The sequence below is a fragment of the Somniosus microcephalus genome, chromosome 4, assembly GCF_052327205.1.
Source record: "Somniosus microcephalus isolate GS21.2 chromosome 4, FLI_Smic_1.0, whole genome shotgun sequence".
In the NCBI taxonomy this organism is placed as follows: domain Eukaryota; kingdom Metazoa; phylum Chordata; class Chondrichthyes; order Squaliformes; family Somniosidae; genus Somniosus; species Somniosus microcephalus.
Window position 1 is genome coordinate 167934064 of NC_140990.1, and position 25143 is coordinate 167959206.

General features: G+C 46.6%; 1 protein-coding gene across 2 annotated transcripts in view; it reads right to left on the bottom strand.

The window, feature by feature from the left end:
* bard1 (BRCA1 associated RING domain 1) overlaps positions 1-13958 on the bottom strand; it is a 188041-nt gene extending 174083 nt beyond the window's left edge. The window contains exons 1-3 of one of the 2 annotated variants that reach the window (XM_085985431.1): positions 13788-13958; positions 9000-9056; positions 4664-4812 (exon numbers count right to left, since the gene is read on the bottom strand). In XM_085985431.1, coding sequence (XP_085841557.1) covers positions 4664-4812; positions 9000-9056; positions 13788-13891 — 310 coding nt within the window. In that variant the 5' untranslated portion in view covers positions 13892-13958. The remainder of the gene's footprint in view (positions 1-4663; positions 4813-8999; positions 9057-13787) is intronic. The other variant, XM_085985430.1, reaches the window with a different exon arrangement.
* Positions 13959-25143: the final 11185 nt, after the last annotated feature.

Consider the following 25143-nt stretch of genomic DNA (forward strand, 5'->3'; position numbering starts at 1 on the left):
AGTGTGTCTCCTTATGACTTCCCCCTACTTAAAAACAAATCACACAACCAGAGCCTCTTAAAACCTTTACCCGCTAGCTGTACCAGGCCGTTGCTCTCTGGTGTTTTTGTAACTCAGATGGTGCCGACATAGATACCATTGAAATAAATGAAACGCAACTATTTTAATTCGCAACACTGAGGAGCAAAAATATTGCACTTTGCAGTCACAGAACCAAAGATGTAAGAAGCACCTTCTTTGCACCCCCCCCCCCAAAAAAAGTTACTCTTGTTACCTGCAAAACTATTAATAAAATTTCTATTAAAAATAAATTCAGCAAGAATTTAAATGTTTTTTAATGCTTCACTACATCATATAATGAAAAATATTTTATTGGAAAATAAATGGGAACAAATCAGCTGAAGTGGGAATTACTTTTAGTGCAGAGGGGTGTGGAAACTATTCTGAACACAAGCCAAATTGCCACGTTAAGAAAATACACGGCACATGCAACTGTCCTTCTTACAGGAAAGGTTTAGTAATCTGGCCTCATGTTTTGGATATAGATTTTGAAGTGATCGAATTGAAGTTTGAGATTTTGAGGGGAACTGACCAAAACTGATCCAGGCAAATTCTTCACTGCAGCAAAGCTGTCAAATAGCAGGGGCACAAGTACATCAAGGCTGGTGAAGATACTCTTGAAGGCACAGGGAATTGGGAGTGATCTAAGATAGAAGTACCAACAATCTACAGCAAAAAGGTAGAAGAGAACCAAAACACAAACACGCAGGTTAAACAAAAATATTCCACACACAAGTCTACAAATTCAACAGAAATGGACAGAATACTGCAGAACAGAGTCTTATTCCCTGGATGAAGGAATAGAGTTGTATATCCAAGGTTGCAGATTACACTAAATTAAGAGGCACAGTAAGTTGTGTAAATGGGAACAAGAAGTTACAAAGGAAAATAGACAAAGTGAGTAGGCAAAACTGTGGCAGATGGAGTTCAATGTGGGGAAGTCGGAGGTCATCCACTTTGGATCCAAGAAAGACAAATCAGAATATTTTCTTAATGGTGGGAGACTGGGAGCTGTGGTGGAGCAAAGGAGATTTAGGTACCCATGCCCACAGATCATTAAAAGCTAGTGCACAGGTACAAAAAGTAATGAAAAAGGCTAATGGAATGTTGGCCTTTATCTCACGGGGGCTGGAATACAAAGGTGATGAAATGATGCTTCAGTTGTATGGAGCACTGGTCAGATCCTATCGGGAGTACTGTGTTCAGATTTGGGCACTGAACTTCAGGAAAGATATTGGCCTTGGGAGGGGTACAGCACAGATTCACCAGAATGAAACCAGGGCTTAAAGGATTAAATGATGTGGACAGGTTGCTGAGACTAGGCTTGTATTCCATTGAATGTACAAGGCTGAGGGTGACCTCATCCAGGTGTTTAAAACGATAAAAGGTTCAATAGGGTAGATACAGAGAAACTATTTTCTTTGGTGAGGGGAGTCCAGAACAATCTTAAAATTTCAGCTGGACCATTTGGGAGTGAAATCATGAAGCATTTCATCACACAAAGGGTAGTAGAAACGGAAACTCAGTCCCCAAAAGGCTGTGGCTGCTGGGGGTCAATTGAAATTTTCAAGGCTGAGATTGTTAGATTTTTATTAGGCAAGGGTATTAAGGGCTATGGAACAAAGGCGGGTAAATGGAGGGGAGGTACAGATCAGCAATGATCCAAATGAACAGCGGAATAGGCTCAAAAGGAGCTGAATGGCCTCCTCTTGTTACTATTGTCCGAGTAACACATGGCACCACAGAGCAAAGGCATGGAAGTTCATTTCCATCATTCCACACAGTTCCTGATCTCAGATGTGCACCTAGGGCAGGAAAGGAAACAGAAACCAGGTGCTTTCCCCACAGGGGAGAAGGAAAATAATCTGGGGAGAGTAGTGTCTGAGGTGCTATCTATGCTATTAGAAGAGGATTGCAGTTTCTGGTTGAATGTGGACATGTTTGAATACATTAAAAACAAATCTATATTTTGTGTACAACAATGACCACAGTTCTCCAAGCCACGAGCTCTTAATTATTCAAGCATGCACAAGTCAATAGGCTGTTAATTGTTAATAAAATCTAATGAAGAATAACACGCTTTAGAGGTTTCACTCCATATGAACTTTAAATCATTTCTACACTGCTCAACTCCAATGTTCTCCCTTCCATCCAGTTCCTTGCTTTGGATGAGCCGAGCTGAGCTTCAGCTTTCTGTATCAGTATTGACCAGTCATTGGTGGAAAACGCAATTTTAAGGAGGCAGCGCTTTCATGGTCAAACGTCTTGCAAGGCAACTTACCAAACTAACAAAAAGGGCACTATTGACATAATCCATCTCGTATCACAACTGGCACGACTAATTAAACTTACATTTTAGCTTCTAATTAAAATGTAAAAAAAAAAAAAAATGGTGCACTGCAGCAGGTACAGAATAGACTGCAATGCAAACTTCTGACAACACAAGTAGGGCATTCAATCCAGGAACATTGGGCTTGATCTTAACCACTCTCGGTCAGCAATGGAGCAAGGGAAGGGGATAAAATTAGGCCGAGTCCACTGAGCAGCCGGCGGTCGCTCTCCAGCACCATCTCATCTTTCAAGTCGGCCGAGGCTCTGCTGCCAGCAGATTGGATCCTACTTAACATTCAAAAGTAGCGGCCTGATGAGGTCATCGGTGTCACGACATGATCTTAACTAAATGTCAGGGGGGGGGGGGGGGGGAAAAAGAGTCCCATACTGCCTGCAGCCCGGCTGCCGAGCCATGGCAACTTTCAAGAATATACTTTTGTCAGAAGTCCTTGTGGGCCAGGAGCAGGAGTGCGCCCCCCCCCCCCCAGACTCCACAAGGAGTCCATGGGCCTCCACAGCCCCGGCACCCCCACTCCCCAATCGCCATGGAATGGCCAGCCCAGCGATCGCATCTGCACCCAATCCCCCCCCCTCCCCCCCCCATTACATCTACACCCGCCCCTGATCACCTCCAGCCTCCGCTCCTACTGACTGCCAGGGACCATTCCCACAGGTGCCCAGCCTCCTGCGCCAAAGTCCCATTCCTGCCCGCCAGCTAGGTGTTTAATTTGGCCAGGTGTCGGGTGGGACTCCAGGAACTTTTATTTAAATGAAGCCCTGCCGTTATGATCAGCCACTTTGGGGCTCACCTGCACCGTTCCCGACCCCCTTTTAAAAATCGGGGTCATAGTTTCTTCAACCTAATGCTATAAATGTAACAAATGTCTTCATGCACAACTCATCACCTGAGTGGAAGAGGCAGCGATGTAGGAAATGTTTGCTTGGTTACGGGAAACGTACATAGCCATTATAACATGTTGTAACGTGCAGTGAAATGAAACCTGGTGTCACTGCAGTTCAAATCATTTCATACAATAGCCCTTCAGCTCAAGTCACATAATTAGACTATAGGAGCCTGCCATTCATCACTGTCCAACATGATACCCATAACCAGCAAAACATAAAAAAAAGAAAATGCCACGAAGCAGATTAAACCCAATCCCCATTTTAACACAAGTTGGAGTGTTCTGATACAACACATCCAGGAACTAAGACAACAGTAATAAGCCGTTCAAGTACCACTCTCAGTTAGATGACCGAACCCCTGAGCTTGTTATTAATGTCTAACATTTTACGGTTGGCGTATAACTAAAGAACAATAGGGTTTAAATAATTCCGATGGAGTTTTATCCCAGTCTCTACTTTGGCAAATTGATGCAGGGGCAAATCAAGTTCAACAGCTGAGCAAATTACTCTCTCAGTAACATTAACACATCACATTAGGCACATTTTAAAATAATAAGGAAGCAATTTCTAAAGAAGTTTGAAAATTCTGCTTTCCAATCTCACACACACACACTGCTGTATGGTAGCATCAGCCTGTGCAACCATGGGAAAGAGAATGGAAAATTATCAAGAGGGGTTCGAGAATGGTATAAGAGACAGTCCACGAGACTGTCCAGCGCACAGTACACGAGTCAGACCAGAAGAATGCGACGCAGGAAGTCAGTGGATTATTAACTTCTTACCACGCAGGATGTTGGCGGAGGATTAACCTTGCAGTGCTCACCAAGCAGACGAATCGGCCATTCTAAGTTTTGCATTGTACTAATGATTTAAAGGTTGTATACATCTCTATCTGCAAACCTGTACTGTTTTAATGTTAATAAAACCATTAGTTAGAAAAGTTTAAAGTCTTGGTTGATCTTACCTATGATTAGAGTTAAGAGAGTAAAAACAAATACCCTACAACACACTGCAGCATGGGGCACGGGAACCCGGGCCAATTCCCTCCTCCCGACTCAGGCTGAAATCAACTAATTCAGCACTAACATAGATCAAACCCGGGAAATTCCCAGACACTCACCAGTAAAGGACCCAAACCTCAACAGATTATTTTCAGAAATATTCCAACTTAACTAAGTGTTTTAACATTGTGTCAAGATACACATACGTGCATTTATGAAGAGAAAATAAGTGAGAATAATTCAGTCACACAGGCAAAAACTAAGCTTTTTAAAAGTAGCAGAATCAGGATAATTTCCTTTCAATCTGAACAGGAGTCTGTATCAGGCTGTCACTGGCAAACACCATTCTCAAGTTCTAGCCTCACCTGGAGAGCCTTTGTTATCCAGCAGAGCTCGAAGCTGGCTGCACAGGTGGGCCATATTGTGCAGCTGTCGGTTTGGCTGCAGATCTTTCACCCAAGCTGGAGTGCGACATACTGGACAGCCATTCCCAAGAGAATCAGCAACACAAACTCTGTAAAAACAGCAGACTTCAGAATCACACGCAATATTCAAACCATCTACAATTTGTCAGACCACTAGTTTATTACCCCTTTCTTCCTTCCCTCTCCCTAGATTCATCACAACACCCATCATTCCCCAAACAAAAGAGGTGGCAGGCATCTCATTCTCAATACTACCCCAATACCACTCTGCCGCCAGCCCCTGGGTGATGTGCAGCAGGTACCATGGGACAATTAGCCTTGCAATCTTCCTCTTATTCCAAGTGAGTGCACCTGGGCTCTACTCTGTGCCTCCCAACAACCCTACCAAGGCTGGGAACTAAGTGAATGAAATTAAAGAGCAAAATACTGCAGATGCTGGAAATCTGAAAAACCACAGGAAACGCTGGAAGTACTCAGCAGGTCAGTCAGCACCTGGGGAGAAAACAGACAAATTATCCTTCCATGTATGGACCAGTCTTCAAAATAAGAAACGGGCAGATATAGTACAATCAGAAAAAGGAGGGGGGGGGGAGGGGGAAATGTGTGTATATATGTGTGTGTGTGTGTATATGTGCGAGGGAGTGAATTATCGAGGTTAAATGAAGTAATGGGCCATTTAAAACTGTCCTTCCAGTTGAGGAACATAATGAGGACATAAAAAACCATCACAACTTTTGCATATGGAGTATGTGTGCACACATCTGCCTGCACAGGCAGGCATCTGTTTCAGTTGTTAAAAACACTGTTCAATGATAACAGTGTGAAGAAAGGCTGGCATTTACATAGCACCTTATCACGTTTCAGAAGCATCTGAAAGAGTTCCACATGCAATCACTTTGAAATACTGTGACTGTAGGGAAAAGTCATGGCCATCTTCTGCACAGCAAGATCCCAGTAAGCAGCAACGAGATGGAGGATCAGCTAATTTTTTTTTTGGCTGAGGCAAAGAGGAATGTTGAACAGGGCACCAAAACAAACTCCTCATTACAGCACCACATGTATTTATTGAGAAATAGGCCTTGATTCAGTTAAAATAGTTTATGTCACATTGGTCAGGAATGACAGTCATTTACAGAGTCTCACTTTCAAAATAGTTAGCGCAGTGAGCGATGGCTTGTTTTCACGATTCTGATTGTCACATTTTTGGGTTTAGCAGCTGGATATTCCCTTGGATTCAGTGCCACCGGCCAGCCCCCCTCGGGGCCCCTCTGAAATGAAGGGCACCGTTTTCATCCCAATATCTAGGTGAACAATAAACCCATGGATCGTAACTCTATACACTGGCTACGTGATTCCCCCCCTCTTCTAAAGTGGACTGACTCATCATTCCTACCAAGTACTCAGGCTTCGAAACACCTGTTTTCATTTGTACAAGACAGATGAACGAACAGGAAACAGTGAAATGTACATTACTTTATTCTCTCAGATACACAAAATAACAAAGCCATCAACATACGACATGATTCCAGTCTCACGCTATGTGATTGACTCTTAATGCAATAAAAAGTACTGCTTTGTCAGTGTTGCCTATAGCCCAAGACCAAAAAAAAACCAAGAACCAATTGGCTGCTGCAGTAGGGGGGGACTTTAAGATCATTATGGATGGACACATCTTTCCTCAGCTATAATTATCATGACCGTCAAAGAGGACACCAACCCATCAATGACATGTCCCCTTCTCAAAAGGTCTCAAGACAGAGCTGTTAATCAAACCCACTATCCCAGGCTTAGGCCTATTCTGGCTCCCCTATAGCTATCCTGAAACAGAAGCAGCAAATGGCTACTTCTCAGAAAATTCCATAAAATCAAACAATCATTTATCAATATCAATATATTATTCTTGCATTACAACAGTGACTACACTTCAAAAGTACTTCATTGGCTGTAAAGTGCTCTGCGACGTCCTGAGGCCGTGAAAGGCGCGATAGAAATGCAAGTCTTTCGTTCTTTTCAAATGTAGAAAACTTTGACAATGGCAAAGATGTCTGCACTTTAACAAAACTTTAGAAAGCCACTGTATTGGGCCTTCGAATCTCGCACCTTGTGGAAATCACTGCAGTCAAACTGTCTGGGCTGAGCTGTTGTGAAATCCTGAGAGATCTGGGCATTTCGCAATTACATTTCCTAACACACCCAATATACAAAGGGTTTCAGCAGTAAGCAGGAATGCTACCTTATCTTACATTATACAACACTGTGGTCCTCTGTGTTGATTTTGGCCAAGACTTACATAAAGTTAAAAAGCAAAACATTGAACGCTGGAAATCTGAAATAAAAAAACAGAAAATACTTCTCAGGTTGGTCAGCATCCGCAACGAGAAAAGGTAGTGTTTTGAGATAAAGGAATGCAAGATAGCCAAGCCAGCAGTTGTCCTCACTTTCCCTTATCAGTTCTGGTGAAGGATTTCAAGCTGATAGATCAGCATGTATTTTTCCTTTTTAGAAGCTGACCGACCTGCTGCATATTTCCAGCACTCTCCATGTTTACTATATGGAGGTTAACACATAGGTTTTCAAACTGAAGTTCTGAAACTCGAAAAGGGTCCCCAAGGTCCTCAGATTTATGCCAATCTGTCAAGAAATTTCTGGGTGGGAGCAAGGGGTTTGTTGATTCTTTCCTCCAATACCATTGTTTTTCTTTGGATAAGGTGATATAGGCTTTCAGAAATTAGAATAGCCTTTTATGCACCTCCTCCTACCCTTGGCAGAAGTAGTTACCACCCAAGGCTTTCAACTCTCACCTGCTCAGTGAAAAGCGTCTCTCCCGGAGAGCTTTGTGTATATGTGTGAATACTTACAAGGGGTCCCCCAGGAGTGTGTCAACACTGATAGAAGTTTCCCACACAGAAAAGTTTGAAGACTACTGACTTAGTACAAACGTATACTTTGTCAATGCATTATTATTTTTCTCATTGTATAGTCCCCAACAGCATGCTAGCTACAAGATGTGTCAGACACTGTGGGACACCATAGGTGGTTAGCCAAAGGAATGAGGCAGGCTGTTCTGAAAATACAATATTCTACTCGTGCAAACTATCAATTTTATTGAAGTATTCCTCTTCATGTATTTACAAAAAAATAAACCTAAATCACTGGCTGACATGTCTCATAAGAGCAGCGTGTAAGCAGGAAATATATACACTTCACATATTCAGAGAATCCCAATACTATTTTAATATCACTGCTATCCAGCAACCAACCAGACCAAGCCACCTAACCCCTAAACTCCGAGGAACCCCTGCAGCAATGTTCTGGGGCTGAGATGATTGGCCAACAACCATCTTCCTTTGTACCAGGTACAACTCCAGCCACTGGTGCATTTTCCCCCTCATCTCCATTGACTTCAGTTTTACTCAAGGTCCTTGATGCCACACTGAGTAATGCTGTCCTAATGTCAAGGGCAATCACTCTCACCTCACACCTGGAATTCAGCTCTTTTGTCCATGTTTGGGCCAAGGCTGTAATGAGATCTGGAGCAGAGTGGCCCTAACGAAACACAAACTGGGCATCGGTGAGCAGGTTATTGGTGAGTGAGTGCCACTTGATACCACTGTTGATGACACCTTCCATCACTTTGCTGATAATTGACAGTAGGCTGATTGGGCAGTAATTGGATTTGTCCGGCTTTTTGCAGAAAGGACATACCGGGGCAATTTTCAAAATTGTCAGGTAGATGGCAGGGTTGTAACTGTACTGGAAATGTGGCCGGTTGTTCTGGAGCATAGTTCTTCAACACTACAGTCGAATGTTGTCAGGGCCGGTAGCTTTGCGTCCTCTGCATTCAGTTGTTTCTTGATGTCACGTGGAGTGAATTGATATAGCTGAAGACTGGCATCGTTGATGGTGGGGACCTCAGGAGGAGGCCGAGAACGATCATCCACTTGGCACTTCTGGCTAAAGATGGTTGCAGATGCTTCAGCCTCGTCATTTGCACGCACGTGCTGGGCTCGGTCATCATTGAGGATAGGGGTGTCATGGAGCCTCCTCCTCCCATTCGTTACTTAATTGTGTGCCACCATTCGTTACTGGATGTACCAGGGTTGCAGAGCTTTGACCTGATCTGTTGGTTGTGGGATCACTCCGCTCATTGGCACTTTATGGTTAATAGCAGCTCCCATACACCAGGTTATAGTAACATGAACAAGTCAACAGCATACTTACTAGCAATTTCATTTGTGGTCAGAATTTGACAACCCATCCTATGCTATGTGCTTACCGGCAAAATACATGCTCACAGCCTCCAGGACAGACAGGCTCCTGCAGCAGTTTGCAACTGAAATAGAGAAACATTTATGAATGATCAAGACACATGCTGTACAGTAAACAATATATACGCTGCTCTCCATGTGCAAGAGCTCAAACAAAGACCTATCGAAAGCAGAAAATGCACCACACAAAACCCATAAGAAAATCTTACAATGAATTATGCTTTTCTATTTTGGTATCTGTTTAGGAAAATATTTTGAATCATGCATGAAAGCTACAGTACACACAACAAATAAATGACCAGATCATCTGGGTTGTTTTTTTGGGTGTGTTAACAGAAGAGCATAAGAATTAGGATCAAGAGTAGACCATATGGCCCCTCGAGCCTACTCTGCCATTCAATAAAACCATGGCTGAACTTTTACATCAACTCCACTTTCACGCTCTATCCCCATATCCCTTGATTCCCCTAGTGCTCAAAAATCTATTGATCTCTGTCTTGTTAACTTTCTGTGATTCGTGTACAAGGATACCCAAATCCCTCTAAATACCAACATTTACTAGTTAATCACCTTTTTAAAAATATTCTGCTTTTCCATTCTTCCTAGTGGATAATTTCACATTTCCCCACATTATACTCTATCTGCCACCACCTTGCCCACTCACTTAACCTGGCTATATCCCTTTGCAGGCTTTGTGTCCTCCTCACAGCTTACTTTCCCACCTAGCTTTGTATCATCAGCAAACTTGGATATATTACAATTGGTCCCCTCATCCAAGTCATTGATATCTGTTGTGAATAGCTGAGGCCCAAGCGCTGATCCTTGCGGCACTCCACCAGTTACACCTTGCCATCCTGAAAATGGCACATTTATTCCGACTATGTTTTCTGTCCGTTAACCAATTCTTAATCCATGCTAATATATCATCCCAATCCCATGAGCTGGCGAGGGGGGGGGGGGAAGGGACGGGAGAGGGGGGGGCCGGGAGGGAGAGGGCGAGCGAGGGGGGCCGGGAGGGAGAGGGCGAGCGAGGGGGGCCGGGAGGGAGAGGGCGAGCGAGGGGGGCCGGGAGGGAGGGCAGGGAGGGGCAGGGGGAGAGGGAGGGGCAGGGGGAGAGGGAGGGGCAGGGGGAGGGGGAGGGGGAGGGGCAGGGGGAGAGTGACACAGAGCGCGGGAGCAGCAGCGCCCAGCCGTAAACCGCGCGGCCCAAAAAAGCCCTGGCAACGCCGGGCCCCCCCCAGCTAGTCTAAAGCGGTCCGTCCATCTGTCCGCTATACACTCAAAAGTTATAGAGCGTACCTACACATATATCAAAAGAAAGCTGATGATCAGGGGAGTGTCATAGGCGTATTTACTTTTTGGTTAGACAAAAATTGTTCGGACAGTATACAAAAAATGTTCAAAAATCTGCTCATTAGCGGTTGACCAATCCTACCGCTCATTAGCGTTGAGTGACGTGATGGCTGACCAATCCTACAGTTCAGTGACATGATGGTTGACCAATCGATGCGTCACGGGCGGGACCTAATCCTGCAGCCTCCCGAAACTTCGCCGCCATTTTTCCCCTGCTTTTTCTCAACTCAACTGCATCGGCCCGCCGCAGCGTGAGGTGAGTTGGGGTCACTCGGGCCGGGCCTCACAACCGCTCCGCCCGAGACACAGAGCGTGGGAGCGGCAGCGGGCGGTCGTCAACCACGCGGCCCGAGACTGCGTCGGCCCGCCGAAGCGGGAGGTGAGTTGGGGTCACTCGGCCCGGGCCTCACAACCGCTCAGCCCGAGACACAGAGCGGGGGAGCGGCAGCGGGCGGCTGTCAACCGCGCGGGCCGACACAGAGCGGGGGAGCAGCAGCGGCCGGCCGTCATCCGCGCGGCTCTCTAAACTGCCCTGGCAATGCCTGGCCCCCCCCCACCCTGCTAGTACATTATATAACACACCATGTGTAACTGGGTATAACACTCCTGTAAATATTATACAACATACCATGTGTAACTGGGTATACCACTCCTGTATATATCATATATATACACAACACACCGTGTTACTGGGTATAACACTTCTGTATATATATTATATATACACACCGTGTATTACTAGATATAACACTCCTGCATATGTATGTATATATAGTGCAGCACCTTATCGAATGCCTTCTGAAAATCCAAACACACTACTTCCACTGGTTTTCCTTAGCTATCCTGCTAGTTACACCCTCAAAAAACTAATGGCCCAGAAATTCGGGTCCCAACGTGCGAGTACGGACGGAGTACTCACGCGTGGACCCGATGGAAGTGCCGGAATCTTGCATGCACTACGCATGCACGGGAAACCGGCACTTCCGATCCTCTGAACCAAGGGGTTCAGAGGTCGAACGCGTGCGCGCGGGAGTCTGCGCGTGCGCGTTGAACTTCCTTTTTTTTTCAGGTTTTAACGTGCGGGTAAGTCTGTACATTTTAGAAATGTAAAAAGCAACCGTAAGGACTTCAGTGGTCAATTATTTAAAATTAAAACATTTTTTCCACAGGTTTTTTACTTTTAAATACTTTAAAGCAAGGTAAGTTGATTTTTAGCCCCTTTTTTTATAAAATTACTTTTTTCAAAAATTTAAATTTTTGTTTAAAATAGTTATTTAATGCCATTTGTAGTTTATTTACAAAGTGTGATGTTTTTTTTAAATTTATTTGAAGGTAAAGTACAGTTTTACAGCCTCAGCATTTATATGTTTTGACAGGTCTATCTGTCAAGACTTATGAATGGAGCATTCCCTGCTCCGATTGGCTGCCTGTTGCTCACGTGATCCCAGGGGATGCTTCGCACTAACTACGGCCCTGGGACACGCCAGCATAGTGCACCGGCCTCTGGGACAGGCCTCGGAGAGGAATTCCACGCAGGCTAAGAGGTCAACTGCTGGCGTGCTATATAAGTGTAGGTCGGGGGCTTGCACCCGCGGGAAGCCCCCGACCCGAATTTCTGGGCCAATAGATTTGTCAAACAAGATTTACCTTTCATAAAACTGTGTTGACAGTCTAATCCCACTATTATTTTCTAAGTGCCCTGTTACCACTTCCTTAATAATAGATTCTAGCATTATCCCTACTACTGATATCAGGCTAACTGGTCTGTAGTTCCCGGTTTTCTCTCTCCCGCATTTTTGAACAGCGGGCTTACATTTGCTACCTTCTAATCCATTAGTGAAGTTGGTTGAGGGAGGAAAGTTAGCCAGAACATGGGGAGAAACCCCTGCTGTCCTTTAAACAGAGCCGTGGGATCTTTTACATCCACCTGAGCAGGCAGACAGGACCTCGGCTTTAACATCCGGGAGACGGGATGGCACTCCCGGACCGTCGACCGGCCGCGTCGTGGGCCGGGTGTTTCCCAACCGGGGCAAAAAGCCACAAACCCACTTTGCAGAACAGTGCCCGCTGACCGCACCGCCTGCTCAACTGCCTGCTAGCGAGAAGGGCAGTCTCAGGTGGCTGGTGGCTGGCATTACAGGCACAGATAAAGAGGCTCGAATCCCTAGGGTGGAGCCAGCAGCCGAGCCCGGTGCACTGACCCCGGCCCCTGACTGTGAGTGAGTCCCGGCACAGCCCAGTGCACTGACCCCGGCCCCTGACTGTGGGTGACCCCCCAGCCGAGCCCAGTGCACTGACCCCGGCCCCTGACTGTGGGTGACCCCCCAGCCGAGCCCAGTGCACTGACCCCGGCCCCTGACTTTGGGTGAGTCCCAGCACAGCCCAGTGCACTGACCCCTGCCCCTGACTGTGGGTGACCCCCCAGCCGAGCCCAGTGCACTGACCCCGGCCCCTGACTGTGGGTGACCCCCCAGCCGAGCCCAGTGCACTGACCCCGGCCCCTGACTGTGGGTGAGTCCCGGCACAGCCCAGTGCACTGACCCCGGCCCCTGACTGTGGGTGACCCCCCAGCCGAGCCCAATGCACTGACCCCGGCCCCTGACTGTGGGTGACCCCCCAGCCGAGCCCAGTGCACTGACCCCGGCCCCTGACTGTGGGCGAGTCCCGGCACAGCCCAGTGCACTGACCCCGGCCCCTGACTGTGGGTGACACCCCCCAGCCGAGCCCAATGCACCCCCCCGGCCCCTGACTGTGAGTGACCCTCGGCCGAGCCCAGTGCACTGACCGTCTGCCCCTGACTGTGGGTGACCGCCCCAGCCGAGCCCAGTGCACTGACCCCCCCGGCCCCTGACTGTGGGTGAGCCCCGGCCCTGCCCAGAGCACTGACCCCCCGGCCCCTGACTGTGGGTGACCCCCGGCTGAGCCCAGTGCACTGACCCCCGGTCCCTGACTGTGGGTGACTCCAGGCACAGCTCCGTGCACTGACCCCCGGCCCTGACTGTGGGTGACCCCCCCGGCCGAGCCCAGCCCAGTGCACTGACCCCCCGACCCCTGACTGTGGGTGACCCCCCCGGCCGAGCCCAGCCCAGTGCACTGACCCCCCGACCCCTGACTGTGGGTGACCCCCCCGGCCGAGCCCAGCCCAGTGCACTGACCCCCCGACCCCTGACTGTGGGTGACCCCCCCGGCCGAGCCCAGTGCACTGACCCCCCGGCCCCTGACTGTGGGTGACCCCCGGCCGAGCCCAGTGCACTGACCCCCCGGCCCCTGACTGTGGCTGACCCCCGGCCGAGCCCAGTGCACTGACCCCCCGGCCCCTGACTGTGGCTGACCCCCGGCCCTTGACAGAGGGTCTGTGGGTGAGGTCCGGGGTCCGAACCGGGGCCAGGGGTCTGCGGCCTGAGATGCGCACTGCCCCCGCCCGCTAGAATGGCGCCAGTTACCAGCCCGAGCATTGCAGCATCCTCTGGAGCGCGGCAAGAGCCTCGCTGGTCCGAACCCAGGCCTGCCTCACCCCGAGCCCCGGTTCAACAACTGGGCCCGACATCGCCGCTTCATCTGGCGGCAACCCGGCTCAACCTGGCCCGCCAAAACAGCAGCCGGGGAGGGGTCGGGGCGGAGCCTCGGGCTGACTGACGGCCAAGGGGCGGAGCCTCGGGCTGACTGATGGACAAGGGGCGGAACCTCGGGCTGACTGATGGGACAAGGAGCGGAGCATCGGGCTGACTGGCGGCCCGGGGGCGGGGCCTCGAGCTGATTGTTGGACAAGGGGCGGAGCCTCGGGCTGACTGACGACACGGGGGCGGGGCCTTGGGCTGACTGACGGCCCGGGGGCGGGGTCTCGGGCTGACTGATAGCCATGGGGCGGGGCCTCGGGCTGACTGACGGTCCGGGGGCGGGGTCTCGGGCTGACTGGTGGACAAGGGGCGGGGCCTCGAGCTGACTGATGTCCAAGGGGCGGGGCCTCGGGCTGACTGACTGCCCGGGGGCGGGGCCTCGGGCTGACTGGCGGCCTGGAGGCCGGGCATGGGGACAGGGCATGAATGTGGCCTGGGGGGTCGGTCCCTGGCGCGGAGCAGAAATGCAGGAGGAGTTGCGGAGGCTGGCTGTAGCGGCAATGGCAGGGTTTGCAGAGGGTTTCCCCTCCCCCCAACACTGATGTGATATATTACTGGAGGGGCCATCCATTTGATCACATGACATTGGATCATCTGAAACCTGGTTCAATAAGGAGTGCAGAAGAGCATGCCACAGCAGCACCAGGTGTACCTAAAAATGAGGTGTCAACCTGGGGAAGCTGCAACACAGGACTACATGCATGCTAAAAAGTGGAAGCAGCATGCTATAGACAGGGCTAAGCGATCCCACAATCAACGGATCAGATCACAGCTCTGCAGTCCTACCACATCCAGTCGTGAATGGTGGTGAAACATTAAACAAGTAATGGGAGGAGGAGGCTCCATGAGTATCGCCATCCTCAATGATGGTGCAGCCCAGCACGTGAGTGCAAAAGACTAGGCTGAAGGGTTTGCAACCATCTTTAGCCAGAAGTGCCGAGTGGATGATCCATATCGGTGTACTCCTGAGGTCCCCACCATCACAGAAGCCAGTCTTCAGCCAATTTGATTCACTCCACGTGCTAGCAAGAAACGGCTGAGCGCACTGGATACAGCAAAGGCTATGGGCCCCGACAACATCTCGGCTATGGTGCTGAAGACTTGTGCTCCAGAACTAACCGTGCCTCAAGCCAAGCTGTTCCAGTACAGCTACAACACTGGCAGCTATCCGACAATGTGGAAAACTGCCCAGGTATGTCCTGTCCACAAAAAGCTGGACAAATCCAATCCGGCCAATTACCGCCCCATCAGTAAAGTGATGGAAGGTGTCATCGACAGTGCTATCAAGCGGCACTTACTCACCAATAACCTGCTCACTGATGCCCAGTTTGGGTTCCGCCAAGACCACTCGGCTTCAGATCTCATTACAACCTTAGTCCAAACATGGACAAAGGAGCTGCATTTCAGAGGTGACGTGAGAGTGACTGCCCTTGACATCAAGGCAGCATTTGACTGAGTGTAGCATGAAGGAGCCCTAGTAAAACTGAAGTCAATGGGAATCGGCGGGGGGAATGCTCCACTGGCTGGAGTCATACCTAGCACAAAGGAAGATGGTTGTGGTGGTTGCAGGTCAATCATCACAGCCCCAGGACATCGCTGCAGGAGTTCCTCAGGGCAGTGTCCTAGGCCCAATCATCTTCAGCTGCTTCATCAATTACCTTCCTGTAATGATCAATAACATGTCATTCTATAGTGGACACTAGGTGGAGCCGTAGAGCTGTGTAGAGCTGTATATAGCTGTATGTATATAAGACTACACTACCCTGCTGTATGTATATTAAGACTACATTACCCATGAGGCACTAGGCTACCCACAAGGCAACAGTCAAGATGGATGCCTCTACAGATACTGTACCTAGTCCACATGTGCTCAATAAAAGTGTCTAGCAAAAGCTAGCTGTGTTCATAATAAGAATGTCTATCAATTAATGAACATAAGATGGTACCAGGATGGTGAAGATCTGCTGAAAATTGTGAAAAGCGACATGGAGAATTTGAAGCAACCAGAGCGTTTGAAACTCACAGGAAACATCGACTACAATTGGCAGACTCTTAAACAACAATTCGAACTCTACATTGCAGCCATCGGATTCGGTACGAAGCCAGACGCAAGGAAGATAGCATTGCTGCTTACGGTTGCAGGCCCACAGGTGATAGAGGTATTTAATACATTTGTATTTAATCCAGAGGAGAACAGAGAAAAATTAGAAGATGTGCTAAAAAAATTTGATGCACATTGCTCTCCCAAAAAGAATGAGACCTATGAAAGATACATGTTCTGTTCAAGGACACAGCAGCAAAATGAGACTTTTGATAGCTTTATAACTGATCTGAAACTGAAAGCACAGACATGTAATTTCTCTGAGCTGAAATCATCCATGATTTGTGCAGATTGTGTTTGGTATTCATGATAAAAAAGTCAGGGAACGTCTGTTGAGAGAAACCGAACTAAATTTGGAAAATGCAGTGAAAATATGCCAAGCCAGCGAGCTAGCTCGAAAGCACGCGAAGACTTTCAGTGAAATCAATAATGATGCGATTGTAATGAGTGATAATGCTGCTGTCGGTGCTGTGTCCTACAAGGGGAAGAAACATGGGCAGAACAGAAATGAAAAGCAATCGGAGGATGAAATTTTTAATTGTAAATGCTGTGGTTACAAACACCAGTTAAAACAATGCCCAGTGTTTGGAAACATGTGCACAAAGTGTAATGGAAAGAATCACTTTGCCAAACAATGTTTTTCAAAAGTACAAACTAAGAAAGGGCAACGAGTTAATGTAAATGAGGACACTGGTTTAAGTGAGACGTTTTTTGTAGGAATGGTGTCATGTGACAATTTCAAAAAGGATACAGAAAATGTGCAGCCCTCAGAAATGGACAATGCTGAACATAAAGTTAATGCAGTAAAAGAGGACAAATGGATGATCCCACTGCAGGTAAATGGAGCATTAGTTACCTTGAAACTAGACACTGGGGCAAAAGCAAACTTAATCAGTATGAGTGACATTAACAATATGAAAGAAAAGCCCAAAATACAGAAAAAGTCAGTACTACTGAAGGACTATAATGGACAGAAAATAGATAGCTTAGGTGTATGCAGACTCAAAGTGACAGTCAAAGACAAAGTGCATCATCTCATGTTTTCTGTTGTGGCTGAAAGACTTGATTCACTACTGGGTGACAAAGCTTGTGAGGACTTAGAACTGGTCAAGAGAGTCTACCGTATAAACTGTGCCATAAGCAGACCAGGTGACTCGGTGGATTCTGTAGTGAATAATTTCCAGGATGTGTTCAAAGGATTTGGAGTTCTACCATTCACTTACAAGATCCAGCTAAAGGAGGATGCTCAGCCAGTGGTACATGCTCCATGAAGAGTTCCAGCACCCCTGCGTGACCGGCTCAAGAATGAACTGGACAGAATGACCACACTAGGAGTCATCAGGAAAGTCGAAGAGGCAACAGACTGGGTTAACTCCATGGTATGTGTAAAGAAAAAGAACAATGATCTAAGAATATGCATGGATCCAAAGGACTTAAATGCAAACATAAAACGTGAACACTACCAGATTCCCAAGCGAGAAGAAATCACCAGTGAAATGTTAGGTGCCAGATACTTTACAAAGCTCGATGCCTCACAAGGATTTTGGCAACTAAAACTGGATGAAGAGAGCACCAAATACTGTACCTTCAACACACCATTTGGCAGGTATTGTTTCCTCAGAATGCCTTTCAGGATAATATCTGCATCTGAAATCTTTCATAGAGCGATGGAACACATAATTGAAGGTCTGGAAGGAGTTCGGGTCTATGTTGATGACATCATCATCTGGGGCTCCACACTGAAAGAACACAATGAGAGACTGACTAAAGTGCTACAGAGCATACGCCGGAATGGACTGAAGCTCAACAAAGCCAAGTGTCAGTTTGGCGTCCAGGAAGTCACTTTCCTAGGAGATAATCTATCTGGTAAAGGAATAGAGCCAGATATGGAAAAAGTAAACGCCATACTCAAAATGCCCCGACCCACTGACAAAAAAGGAGTGCTATGCATCATGGGGATGATAAACTTCATTGGAAAGTTCATTCCTAACTTGTCAGCCAAGACAGCCTGTCTGCGAGACCTGCTACATAAAACAAATGAGTTCGCATGGACAGAAAGACATGAACAAGAGTGGATAAACCTCAAAACAGTGCTGACAACCACACCTGTGCTCACCTTCTTTGACCCAACAAAAAGAATCAAAGTGTCAACGGATGCATCAAAAGATGGCCTAGGTGCGGTCTTGCTACAAGCAGAGGGTGAAGATTGGAAGCCTGTTGCCTATGCCTCCAGGTCTATGACTGATACTGAGTGTCGATACGCCCAGATTGAAAAGGAATGTCTAGGCTTGGTAGTTGGACTAGAAAAGTTTCATGGCTACATATATGGACTTCCCACCTTCACAGTTGAGACAGACCACAGCCCTCTGGTTGCCATCATAAAAAAGAACCTGAATGAGATGTCTCCAAGGATTCAATGACTCATGATGAAGCTGCAAAGATATGACTTTGAACTGATCTACACACCAGGCAAATACATAGTGTTAGCAGATGCACTATCCCAAGCACCCACAATGAGTCATGTGAGCTCCACTGAAGAAGACGTGGATGTTCATGTGAGTATGGTCACTGCTGCGCTGCCCGTGTCAGACACAAAATCAAAGCAAATAGCAGAAGAAACAGTAAAAGATACAGTGTTACAAACAGTAATAGAGAACATTCACAATGGTTGGCCAAAAGGTTCCTGTCCAAAATATTTTCACATAAGGTCAGAATTGAGTGTCGCAAGTGGACTATTACTAAAACAGAACAGAATAGTCATTCCACAGGCTCTACATCAAGACATGATCAAAAGGATTCATGAGGGACACCTCGGAATTGAAAAATGCAAATGGAGGGCAAGAGACACTGTTTATTGGCCTGGCATAAATAAGGACATTGAGAACATGATAGCCAAATGTGAGACATGTCAGAAACACCAAAACAAACAAGCAATGGAACCAATGATAGTAGCTGACATACCAACAGCACCATGGCAAAAGGTTGGTATGGACCTTTTTCATTTAAATGGTAAAGACTATCTAATAGTGATTGACTACTATTCTAACTATCCTGAGATGGCGCTACTCTCAAGCACCACAGCAAGCAGTGTCATAATGCATGTGAAATCCACCTTCGCCAGACATGGAATTCCCAGGATTGCCGTTAGTGACAATGGTCCGTGCTTCAACTGTAAGGAGTGGCAACAGTTTGCAGCACATTATGACTTTCAGCACATCACATCCAGTCCTTTGTATGCTCAGTCAAATGGTAAGGCAGAGAAAGGTGTTCAAGTTCTTAAGCAGCTACTGAAGAAAGCGACAGAAAGCAAGTCTGATCCTTATCTCGCCTTGCTGAGCTACCGAGCCTCACCTTTAGACTGTGGTTCTTCACTTGCTGTACTACTAATGGGTCGCAAGTTGCGCACCACGCTACCCTACTGTGCAAAAGAACAGCAAAGTGAGGAACTGAGACAGAGACTTCAACTGTTAAAGCTGAAACAGAAATCATACTATGACAAGTCATCCAAAACTCTAAAACCATTGACAAGGGATGATGTTGTCAGGATTGAGGATCCAGATGCATGGAACAGGAAAGCTACAGTTCTTGAGGAAGTAGGACCAAGGTCATACACTGTTAGAACTGAGGAAGGACAGATTCTCAGGAGGAACCGCCGTTCCCTCCTAAAAACACAAGAGACTATTCAAGACCAGATTGATGACAATGCCGCAACTGCATCTTGTCATTCACCGCCAGAACAATCTCATGAAGACACATCAGACTTACCCGTGTTGAGAAGATCCACACGTGAAGTAAAAAAGCCTGATAGACTTAATCTTTGAGTACAATGTAAAGCTTTGAAAATGTGTTGACTGTTTTGAAAATGTTTATGTTTATAGAGCACTAACAAAAGTGTTACTGATATTATCTTTATTGTTTTCTTGAAAGTTGATTATATTGATTTTGTTAAACCTCAAAGAAAGGGGGATGTAATGATCAATAACATGTCATTCTATAGTGGACACTAGGTAGAGCCGTGTAGAGCTGTATATAGCTGTATGTATATAAGACTACACTACCCAGCTGTATGTATATTAAGACTACATTACCCATGAGGCACTAGGCTACCCACAAGGCAGCAGTCAAGATGGATGCCTCTACAGATACTGTACCTAGTCCACATGTGCTCAATAAAAGTGTCTAGCAAAAGCTAGCTGTGTTCATAATAAGAATGTCTATCAATTAATGAACATAAGACTTCCCTCCAACATAAGGTTAGAAATGGGGATGTTCGCTGATGACTGCACAATGTTCAGCGCCATTCATAACTCCTTAGCTAATGAAGCAGTCCATGCCCGCATGCAACAAGACCTGGACGACATTCAGGCTTGGGCTGATAAGTGGCAGGTAACATTCGCGCCACACATGTGCCAGGCAATGACTATCTTCAACAAGCGAGAGTTTAACCACCACGTTAGTGGGAGTTGTATACAGATCCCCAAACAGTAATGCTGAGGTTGGGGATGGCATTAAACGGGAAATTAGAGACGCGTGCAATAAGGGCACAGCAGTTGTCATGGGTGGCTTTAATCTACATATAGATTGGGCTAACCAAATTAGTAACAATACTGTGGAGGAGGAATTCCTGGAGTGTATACGGGATGGTTTCCTGGACCAATATGTCGAGGAACCAACTAGAGCTCAGGCCATCTTAGACTGGGTATTATGTAATGAGAAAGGATTAATTAGCAATCTTGTTGTGCGAGGCCCCTTGGGGCGGAGCAATCATAATATGATAGAATTCTTCATTAAGATGGAGAGTGAAGTATTTGACTCAGAGACTAGGGTCCTGAATTTAAATAAAGGAAACTACGATGGTATGAGGCGCGATTTGGCTAGGGTGGATTGGGGAACGCTATTTAAAGGGTTGTCGGTAGATAGGCAATGGCAAACATTTAAAGATCGCATGGATGAACTACAGAATTTGTTCATCCCTGTTTGGCATAAAAATAAAACAAAAAAGGTGACTCAACCGTGGCTAACAAGGGAAGTTAGGGCTAGGATAAGATCCAAGGAGAGGACATATAAATTGGCCAGAAAAAGCAGCAAACCTGAGGATTGGGAGCAGTTTAGGATTCAGCAAAGGGATTAATTAAGAGGGGGAAAATAGAATATGAGAGTAAGCTAGCAGGGAACATAAAAACTGACTGTAAAAGCTTCTATAGATATGTGAAGAAAAAAAGATTGGTGAAGTCAAGCATAGGTCCCTTGCAGTCAGAATCAGGGGAATTTATAATGGGGAACAAAGAAATGGGAAACCAATTAAATGCATACTTTAGTTCTGTCTTCACAAAGGAGGACACAAATAACCATCACCAAATCCCCCTCCATCAATATCCTGAGGGTCACCATTGGTCACCATTGACCAGAAACTTAACTGGACCAGCCACATAAATACTGTGGCAACAAGAGCAGGTCAGAGGCTAGGTATTCTGCAGCAAGTGTCTCACCTCCTGACTTCCCAAAGCCTTTCCACCATCTACAAGGCACAAGTTAGGAGTGTGATGGAATACTCTCCACGTGCCTGGATGAGTGCAGCTCCAACAATACTCAAGAAGCTTGACACCATCCAGGACAAAGCAGCCCGTTTGATTGGCACCCCATCCACCACCTTAAACATTCACTCCACCACCGACATACCGTCGCTGCAGTGTGTACCAACTACAAGATGCACTGCAGCAACTCGCCAAGGCTTCTTCAGCAGCACCTCCCAAACCCGCGACCTCTTCCACCTAGAGAGACAAGGGCAGCAGGCGCATGGGAACACCACCACCTCCAAGTTCCCCTCCAAGTCACACACCATCCTGACTTGGAAGTATATTGATGTTCCTTCATCGTCGCTGGGTCAAAATCCTGGAGCTCCCTCCCTAACAGCACTGTGGGAGTACTTTCACCACACGGACTGCAGCGGTTCAAGAAGGTGGCTCACCACCACCTTCTCAAGAGCAATTAGGGATGGGCAATAAATGCTGGCCTTGCCAGCGATGCTCACATCCCATAAACAAATTTATAAAAACCTGCCCACAGTTTCAAATGTTATTGCCTTTACCTTATATATATATTAAAAAAAACTTGCATTTCTGCAGCCTCTCAGGGCGGCACAAAGCGCTTTGCAGCCAATAAAGTACTTTTGAAGTGTAGGCACTGTTGTAATTTTGTGCACAGCAAGCTGCCACAAACAGCAATGAAATCAATCACTGGATAATCTGCCTTTTTTTGTGAGGTTGGTCAGGACACCTGGAAAGTTCCCCTGCTCTTTGAATAGTGCTGTGGGTGGGATTACGTTCACCTGAGAGGGCAGACGGGGTCGTGGTTTAGCATCTCATCTGAAAAACAGCACCTCTGACAGTGTAGCGCTCCTTCAATGCTGCACTGGGACTGTCAGCCTAGATTATGTGCTCAAGTCTCTGGAGCGTGGCTTGAACCCACGTACTTTTGAAGGGCAGTCACTGTTGTAATGTAGGAAACCCGGCCGCCAATTTGCACATAGCAAAATCCCACAAACAGCAATGTGATAATAACCAGATAATCTGTTTTAATGATATTGGTTTAGGGATAAAAATTTGGCAGGACACCAGAACTCTCCTGCTCTTCATCGAACATACCGCAAAGCCACTGAATCGGATCTAACAGTGGTTCTAGTGAATAGTCGTAAAGCCCTCTGAAATTAGTTTTATTTTATTACAGAGAGACTCACAGAATCGGGTAGCATTTTTTTACTAAATTAGTATTATTAGTCACCTGCTTATTATCTTAGCCCCACACCTTTTTTGAAAGCATTTGGTGTTTCACCCTCTAGCCGAAGAGTCTGCCCTATTTAATGTGTGAGGTGAATTCACCGGCCGGTGAGTAGAAACAAACAGCCCCAAAAATCGCGGCCTGATCCCCCACTGCAAATCTGTGGAACAAAAGACTCACTGCAAAAAAAACATGTGCTCAAGTACATTTCACCAACATCCCACTGAACGTTCCGGGTGACAAGAAACCAAGAGAACCAAGAATCAAAGAACGTGAAACAGCAAAGAAGCGGGTTGAGCGTGTGAATATTTGAATTTTTAAGTATATTGTTTTGTTAATAATAGATTACCACACGCTTCAACATTATGGCTGTTTCCACCCAGCTTGGTACGGTGTATTCCCTCTAACACTGACCCCTTGCCATGTGAAGTAGTACACATATAAAATATTTACCTATAGAAAAAAAAAGGTCTACTTCAAATTACTGGAAAATGCACCAAATAAAATGTCAAAAATGTAAAGCTTTTGATGGGGGCAACCAAGTTTCATAAATCGAGCCCCTCTTCGAGTCTACTGTGTGGGGTCATTCGAAGATGAATGTTTCACAATATGGTTGGAATATTAAATACACTGACATTCACCTATCTATTTGATAAGTCTCTTTGAACTAGATCCCCTTCTTCAAAATGTTCTGCTGTCTTACTCAACTTTGTATTATTTGAAAACATGAACATTCTACTTGCAACACTCATCCTGCTCAGTAATAAATATTGTTACACCATGATGAGCGGTCAGACCAGGTTTGAGGCACTGTATTAAATTCAGGACAATTCAACTCTGTTGAATGCTTTTTGCCAATATATTACCCAGAGTAAGTGAACTATACCTTGTAACACTAATACAAAAGCAAAAAACTGCGAATACTGGAAATCTGAAATAAAAACAGGAAATGCTGGAAATACTCAGCAGGTCAGGCAGCATCTGTGAAGAGAGAAACAGAGTTAACGTTCCCCTTGTCCTCACCTCCACCCCACCAGTCTCCAGATTCAATGGATTATAGAAATGTGAACTGGTGAATTGTGTAAAATGGTTGCCTTTAGGAAATGGTCGAGGACTGCGAAAACTGCAGCCACAGTGAGATCTCAAATAAACAAAACCTTGAAGCTGGGGGGCCTAGGGCTACTCAAATAACATAGTTAACAGGCCTGCAAGAGATGACAAGCTTGCAGGATGATCGAGTCTGCGACAATAATTAACTCAAGATAAGGGTGACAATTTAGTCTTAACGGTTGAGCAGTCGCAAATCACATAATAAGGGACCTCTGGAATTCCCTAAACGACCAAGGATACCGATTGGCTAAGGATGGACACATCTTAGACAAAATGGCCGAATCTGCACACGGCACATAGGTAGTAAAAATATAGATATAATAAAAGAAGGGAGCCAAGAGCTAGTTTAGCAGCAAGAACCTAGGAATCACACTCGAGAAGGGAGGAGCCACAAGTCCGGGACTTGTTGTAGGACACCAGCGCGAAGGCTGATCAACTTTCAAATGGGTATTATTGTTTTAAGCTAGCACACATGGTAAGTGAGCCCTGTGTCATTTTCCTTGTAAGTTATTCAAACAACTTGTTGATGTGCCATCAATAACTCAAAGACAAGAAGTTAAAGGATTCAACTGAAGGCTTTTAATCACTAAGAACATTGCACGTCATTCCACATCGGATTCGTCTGGCAGAATGACTCATACAGCTCTTGAGACCTTTATATGACAAAAGACAGGGGCGGAGCCAATACACACAATAGGGGAAAAGGGGGGGCGGTACACACAATACAATGCAGGTAAAACACAGGGGCTGATGAAGGCATATATTTCATCACATTCACCCCTTCTACAGATTTAGTCTGTCCGGGGGTGTGATAGTCCTTCCTGAACGTCGCAACAGTACCTCGGGTTCCGACCGGGAGTCCGTGGTGCCCTCCTGGGCATACCCATGTGCTGGGGGTGTTGCAGGTACTTGTGGGGGTGGTGAGGATACCTCTGGGGATGGTGGAGGTTCTTCTGGGGGTGGTGAGGATGGGTCGTCGTTGCTACCTGCCGAGGCGAGGTCCTTTATGGACACGGTGTCCTCACGCCCGTCGGCGTGCTTGACGTACGCGTACTGTGGGTTTGCGTGGAGTAGGTGTACTGCCTCCACGAGGGGATCCGTTTTGTGGCCCTTCACATGCTTCCGTAATAGGACTGTCCCTGGGATGGAGAGCCACGAAGGTAGGGACACTCCCGAGGTTGATTTGCAGGGAAA